Source organism: Lolium perenne, chromosome 4, assembly GCF_019359855.2.
Source record: "Lolium perenne isolate Kyuss_39 chromosome 4, Kyuss_2.0, whole genome shotgun sequence".
Classification (NCBI taxonomy): domain Eukaryota; kingdom Viridiplantae; phylum Streptophyta; class Magnoliopsida; order Poales; family Poaceae; genus Lolium; species Lolium perenne.
The window spans coordinates 80486755-80494252 of NC_067247.2; the positions used below are offsets into that span (position 1 = coordinate 80486755).

The following is a 7498-nucleotide window of genomic DNA, read 5'->3' on the forward strand; positions in this document are numbered from 1 at the left end:
AGAAGAATCGTTAGGTGCGTACAAAGAGAACGGACGCTGGCATTTGAACTCAAGATCTCGCATGTTCACTACATCTACAAAAAGGAAACGACTTCAAGATGATTAGATCTAAATCTCATAATTTGTAGGGGAAAAAAAGAGTAAATCTCATATACATGTTCAGTCGAATGCGAATCACGCACAAACGTGTGACCAAGAATTCCTGGAAGAAACCCATGCACGCGGATGTCGTGAGCACGAGTTCCTGGGCCGAATCCTACACGCATCTCCCGTCGGCCTTGCCCACCCAAACAAGAAGCCCAACAGAGCCGCCGTTTCCCAAATCCAAACCAGCCCAAAGCTGACGCGACCAAGCAAACGCGATGAGGGCCAAAACCGCTACCGCGCCTCGCTCGCGCCCAGACGCGGCGGCGCCCCTGCACCTCGTCTTCGTGCCGTTCCTCGCGCGCAGCCACTTCGCCCCGCTGGCGGCCGCCGCCGCCGCCGCGGCCACATGCGGCGGCAATGGCACCACCAGCGCGGTCATCATCACCACGCCCCACTTCGCGGCCCTCGCGCCGCCCTCCGTTCTGGTCCGCATGGTGCCGCTCCGCTTCCCGGGCGGACACGCGGACTTCTCCCTCCTCCCGGACGAAGCATCCGCGGCGGCGTTCTTCGCCGCCGCTGAGGACGCGCTGGCTCCGGCTCTCGCGGAGACCATCCTCAACAACTCATACAGGCCCGTGGCCGTCGTCTCGGACTCCGTGCTCCACTGGGCGCCCCGCGTCGCCCGCCGGTGCGGCGTCCCGCACGTGACGTTCCACACCATCGGGGCCTTCGCGGCGGCGTCCATGATCGCGGTACACCTCCACGGCCCCGAGGCCTTGTCGGACCCCGCCGTCGTCCCCGGCGGCTTCCCTAGCCCCGCGAAGCTCCACGGGGTCCACGTCAACGAGGAGGCTCTGGCGCACCTCCCCCTGTTCCGCGCGGCCGAGGCCAAGAGCTACGCCGTCGCCTTCAACAGCTTCGCGGCGCTCGAGGCCGACTTCGCCGAATACTACCGAACCGTCGATGGCTCTTCCAAGAAGGTGTTCCTCGTCGGTCCCAGACGCCCCGGCACCCCGCGCAGCGAAGCCGCTGCCGGCGGCGCACAACGAGACCCCATCCTGCGGTGGCTGGACGGCCAGGCGGCCGGGTCCGTAGTGTATGCTTGCTTCGGCAGCACGTGCGGTCTGAGCGCGGACCAGCTGAAGGAGCTGGGCGCCGGCCTGCGCGCGTCCGGCGTGCCGTTCCTCTGGGTGATCCCGACGCCGACGGAGGGTATCGGCATGGAGGAGCGCGCGTCCGGGCATGGCATGGTGGTGGCCGGGCGGTGGGCGCCGCAGGCGGAGATCCTGGCGCACCGCGCGGTGGGCGGCTTCGTGAGCCACTGCGGCTGGAACTCGGTGCTGGACGCCGTCTGCGCCGGCGTGCCGCTAGCGACATGGCCGCTGCGCGCCGAGCAGTTCCTCAACGAGGCGTTCCTCGTGGACGTGCTCCGCGTCGGCGTCCGGGTAAGGGAGGTGGCCAGTAAGGAGGACGTGGAGGCAGTGGTGCCGGCCGACGCGGTGGCGACCGCCGTGGGAAAGCTTGTCGGTGACAGTGAGGATGATGAGGCGGCGGCTAGGAGGGCGAGGGTGCGGGAGCTCGGCGTCGCGGCGCGTGCTGCCATGGCTGAAGGTGGGTCGTCGTGCAGTGACTGGGCACGGCTCGTGGGTGAGCTCAGGGCGTTACACGGTCACGAGTGACAATGTTGCACGGACTGGCAAGTGATGGCCGGTTAGTGCCGCCCGAAGCATGATGCGTAGAACGTGCCTGGACATGGAAGCTATAGATCGATAATAAGCGAGAGCTAAATACGCCACACTAATCCTATTACTTATTTTCTCTGTACATTTTAGTTCCAGTTCCTGCAAAATGGGATGGAGAGTGACAATGGCGCACTTCTGATCTTGGTTGCGTATATGCTCCTTTTATTGAAAAAAAATCAAAATTTATTATTGTTAGAAAATCCTGAAAAATAATAAGTACTTGTATATCTCCACATTATACGTGTTTCGTTGAAAACCGATATTTTATGTGCCATGTGGAAAAAGACGAAAACATGTTTCAAAAAAAGATTTACTTTAGCGAAGAATTTTGTCTTTTTACACAAGTTGCATAAAAAGTCAGCTTTTGCTGAAATAACCTTGTGAGAACATAAAATGTGGAGATATGCCCACAACATTTTGTTTTGGATTTTTTAACATATTAAAATATGATGAAAATGCATTTTTATTTTTCAATAATGGGAGCATATGTATATAGGAGCCAAAACGCCATGTCCTATACGGGGAATGCACTTGAAAATGCAGTACTTCATCCATACCGATTTATAAGTCCACTATGTGCTTCGAGAAAAATTGTTACCATTAATTTGCTCTATAAAATAAAATATAAGATATATGTTAGAAAAATTATACCATCGAAACACTAGTGGAAAACAGGGCTTTTGTTCCGGGTTGTAAGAGCCTTTTATCGCGGGTGGCCATCCGCGACAAAAGGGGCGCGATAAAAGGTCGACCTTTTGTCACGGGTCGCTTACCACCCGCGACATACAGTCCACCACGTGGCAGGCGCGGGGCGCGCAGGGGACATACCCTTTTGTCGCGGGCGGTATTACCACCCGCGACAAAAGGCCCTCTACGTGGCACGCGCACAACGCTGCGTCTTTTGGGTTTGAGGGTGCAAGACTTCCCCCCCCGCCACCGACCCCCTTTTATTTAATTTTTTCATTCGAAAATAAAAGTTGCATATATTTGTACGCTACTAGAAGTTGTACACGTTCATTCACTATATGTATATATAGATCGATCAAACAAATATTGGAAGCAAAAGTCGATTCCCCTTACATATTCTTCCCTTATATATATATATATATATATATATATATATATATATATATATATATATATATATATATATATATATGGAAAATAATTAATTACGCCAGAATGGGTGGTATACATCCAACCATTAGATCTTCTGTAGAGAGCATGAAACTGCATCCAGGGAGCACAAATTATTAACGGAACTAGCTAACGTCGTCGCACCGAGAATAGCATGTCCACAACCTCGCCTTCCCCACATGCCATAGCCATTCTTCATTGCTTCCCCAACCCCACATCCCCCACCCATCCCCTTTTCCCCTCTCCAACCTCTGCTCACATCCTTCCCCCCGACGGCTGGCCACCGTGTGGGGAGAAATCAAGGTGGCATGCGTACCGGAGAGATGGGAGGAGACGGGCGGGCGCATGCTTGTGAAGGGTTCCCGGGATCAGCAGCTCCCTCCACCCTGACTCCTTGCGGCTTCCTTGCCGGGGAAACCACCACGCCGCCTCTATCGCGAATTCCACCACCGGCGACCCCCACCGTGTCCTATTTTTCTAGTACTTGTTTTCTTGGTCTTCACTTTGCCCTTTTTCTCAGATCTTTTTCCTGGTATGTTGCCCTGTCAATGGCCGCACCTCGTTCGCCCTGTCGGTGGTTGCGCCTCATTTTAATCACCGGCAGCTGCGCCTCATTTTTCCATGCCACCGGCCTGCATCTCACGGCCCAGTCGGCGTCGGAAAGGAGCCAGGGGAGCTGGCGGTGCGAGCAGACAGTTGGGGCGGGAGGCGCTGTCTCCGTCGGGCGAATCTGGGACGGAACCAGGAAATACGGGACGCCGGTGGAGGTCTTCCCGTCGTTCTTTTTTCAATCAGTTTTGCTTTACTTTTTTTTTCTTCTTTTCGATCTGGATTAGTTCACGTTTCAGAGAATCAGTCCTGCCATTTTTTTCATTAATCTATTTTGTTTCACTTTTTTCCTTCCTGATCTGGATTCTTCACGGTATGAGGGAATCAGGTCCATGTCGATTTTTAATCTGTGGCCATGGTGGTGGCCACTGCCAGATCTACGCGGTGACGGAGCTTGGTTAGTGGATCCGACGCGGTTGTTTTTTCTACAAGGTCGGTAGAGGAATCAGTCGTGTGCAGGTTCTAGATCAAGCTGTTTCTTACTACCTTTTTCTTGATCTCTCTTCGCGTCATTTTCTCACCAAAACTAGCTCATGTTCTCTCTGAAATTGATAATTCCTCTAGCTCTTTCGTTTATTCTTGTTGTGGATCCAATGTTCGTTATTTTGGTAACTCTTGTTGTTGCATCTCCCCCGCTCCCCTGGCTACCATGGATTCCGGCGCCGCCCCGGGCCTCCCACCGCGGCGGCCGAGTGCTCCAGCGGGTGAGCAGCTGGGGTGGGAGGTGGTTGGATGGAGCTGAGATGGAGGGTGTCGCCCTGCCTACAGTAAAACTGATGTTGGTGTCTGATGTTGGAATTTCAGCGTCAACATATTTGTTTGATGTTGCTATTATTTTTGGAAAAAACTTGATTTGATTTTTTAGTGATGGATCCACATGTTTGCTGGATCTTCATTCCTCTCTCCTTTTCTTGGAACTTCTTCTCTCTAGCTCGATAATTCTTGTAGTCGAAGCGCTGGATGCATGGATCACTGTGAACGAACTTCTCATCCTTTTCTATTTTTACAAAAAATTAGTGTTTATCTTGGAAACATTCTCACCGGCGCGGTCGGATGAAGGTGAAGACGCCGTCCGTGATGTGTGCATCGGAAGCAGCCAGCAGAGGAGCCTCGCTCCTGTGGTAAGGAGGAGGGGTTGGAGCTCTGTTTTTCCATCAATGTCAGCCCAGGGTAACCTCTGCTTTGTGATTTCGATTTGTGTAGCCTCTGTACTAGGACGTGGAAGTTTTCTTGCGCCTGGCTTGTTGCTCTGGACCTGTCCTCCTGTGGCTTATTTCCTGCTGCCCTTGCCTTGATACTGATACATCCCCTTTCCTTTGTTTTTCTGATCTGCACTTTGTATTTTCTTTCTGACCTGAATCTGTTAAATTCTGGGATTTGCTGTGTACTCTACATGGATTTGATGTTTCAGATTGATAAAATAGAAAGCAAGTGGTGATGAGTTACAGTTAGATGTGCATTTTCTAGTGTATTGAACTTATCAGCTTGAGTCCATGAGGATCGCGAGTGCTATTTTCCCTCCCCAGTTTCGCTTTATGCTCTAGAGTGCTCAAAGGGACACATGTTCAGTCGGCACTGCAGGAGCTAGGTTCTTGGTGGATTTGTTCTGGTCAAATTGTCCTCCCGTATGTGCTGCTATTGAAGACTAATTTCGTGAGATATAGAGCAGGTCGTCTGGTCAAATTGTTGCTTTCCTTTGTTTGAGAGAAAAACAGAGCGGAGAGACGGAGCTGGATTGGGAATCAGATAACAGGAGAGACACATGCGGCTGCTAGAGTTGATTTCATTTTTTGGGTTGAAGAAGACGCTAGAGACAAGCAAAATTAACCCCTGATTGCTCATGGTCTTGATGCCCTTCTGGCGGAAACAGTATGAACAACACTCACCTCAGGTAATTGATTGCTCGTACAGTCATACTCAAAAAACTTACAATTGTGTTTGTAGACTGTAGTTATTCATCGATGAAATTTGGGATTATGGCTATGTACAATTTTTCAGTGCCGCTAGTACTTTGGACTTCTTTATTCTAAATTATATAAAATGGTATCCATCACATATTTCTGTGTATCTCCATGATACTTGATGCTGTCCATTCTTTGACTAAAGGCATGAAGCAATTAAAAGTGGAGCTTGTTTTGCCTTTTAATATCTCAATCCTGGCTACTTTACCGCTAATCCTTTAAAGAGTACTTATGATTCAGTCTTCCTTTACCAAAAATAATTGCTTTTTGTTTGTGGCAATCTGTTTGATGTAAAGATAAAATAAAGTTATGTTCACTGTTATAGAAAACAAGGATTCTTTCTTTGGTATTGATGGTTAATCCCTGTACCTTAAGTCTAATAGCTGAGTGCGCTGTTACTTATCATATATGTTCGTGAACACAAAGACTTGAGCAAGATGCATAAATACTACCAGAAGTGAATGTTAGTTTGCTCAAAACTTTGCCAAGATCAGGTTTTATGTGTTCATTTGTTGCATACAGTTGTGTCCGTTTGTTTTACAGGTTCTGCTACAAGTGTAAGAATGGCACCCAGAGCAGGTGACTACAAATCCAGATTCAGACAATAACGAGCCTGAGATAGCGGACAGTAGGTATCATCTAAGATCATTCTGATGATGTTGCATGCGAGAAGTAATGGGGAAAGGCACCAGATTCAGAAGGTGAAGCAGTTGGTAGAGATGATTAAGGGCACACACTGTGTAGAGATTTCCATGCGTTTCAATTTGTTGATGTATACTGGTGTATTGTTGAAATAAACAAATTTATGGTTGTAATTAAGGACCAGTAGAACGTTGCCGACAATTTGTCGTAGACCACAAGATTATTTATGTGTTAGCTCTTGAAAAACACAAACAGACATGGCCTCTCACAAGTTTGATTTACCAGCCTAAGATCCGAATACAATCACACTTTTTTCTCGATTGAAAAGTATATGGCCCTGGCTTTCTCATGAGTGTTTTATATGAGTGCGCTTTAGCTACGTGACTGGTATTGTACATGGAGCGTACTAGCACAAGCTGTCAATTTCTCAACCGCATGGAGCCGCGCGCTGACAATAAAAAAACTGCATGTCCAGATTTTATGCATTAAAACTCGATACAACTCGCAAACGAAGGGCACCACCACCGAGCCCGGATAGAAGTGTGATTTCAGAATTTAGTACTACTCTACGAAGATAACAATCGTGCTCTAAATAGCTTGCGCATTGAACCACAATCCAATCTAATAGTTTTTACCAAGGCTACGGCTATCCTGAATCAATTTGAACCGCACACGGATGACAATTCACTGGAAATGACTGACAACCGTAGCCGTTGCAATGTGTGTTTTTAGAAGCAAAACAACAACGTGACTACGGTAGCTACTAGTAACACCTAGCAACACCACACAGCTCTATCCGTTACCGAGACAAAGTGTGAAAAGAGGTTAAAAACGTCAAACTAGTCACGGTGCGGTAGACACGAACGGCCGTTACATGAAAATGCTCCTGGGTATTTTACCACAACGTCAACAGAATCAAAACTCTTGCTATCCAACGGTTGCTACCCAATGCACAGCTACCACCCTTGGTAGAAAATCCGCGTCGATATATATATATATATATATATATATATATATATATATATATATATATATATATATATATATATATACACACATGGAGACAAGCGGTACTAACGACCGTCTATTTGGAGGTAGAGCATCTACTTGGACTAAACAAGCCTTTGTTGTTTAATACTTCTCTAACCAAAAGTCCCGCCAGTTCCTCGGTGATTCCTAGTAGGTGTTCCTTTGGTTGGAGTATGTCCCGCATGTAGTCGACCTATATACGAAAATGAGATGAGTATGACTATATCAATCTTGATAACGAAATATTGATAATAATAAATGAAGTTGTGAATGTTATTGCTTACGTCAAAT

General features: G+C 48.3%; 1 protein-coding gene and 1 long non-coding RNA gene across 2 annotated transcripts; both read left to right on the forward strand.

Annotated features, from left to right (window-relative positions):
* Positions 1-254: 254 nt before the first annotated feature.
* Positions 255-1949, forward strand: LOC127348464 (UDP-glucose flavonoid 3-O-glucosyltransferase 7-like). Its single transcript, XM_051374487.2, has one exon. It carries the CDS (start codon positions 363-365, stop codon positions 1764-1766), a length of 1404 nt encoding a protein of 467 aa, XP_051230447.1. The 5' UTR covers positions 255-362; the 3' UTR covers positions 1767-1949.
* Positions 1950-3101: 1152 nt separating this feature from the next.
* LOC127293099 (uncharacterized) lies at positions 3102-6508 on the forward strand. The gene is made up of 2 exons (XR_007845606.1): positions 3102-5466; positions 6080-6508. It is a non-coding gene; the product is annotated as an uncharacterized lncRNA (long non-coding RNA).
* The last annotated feature ends 990 nt before the right edge of the window (positions 6509-7498 follow it).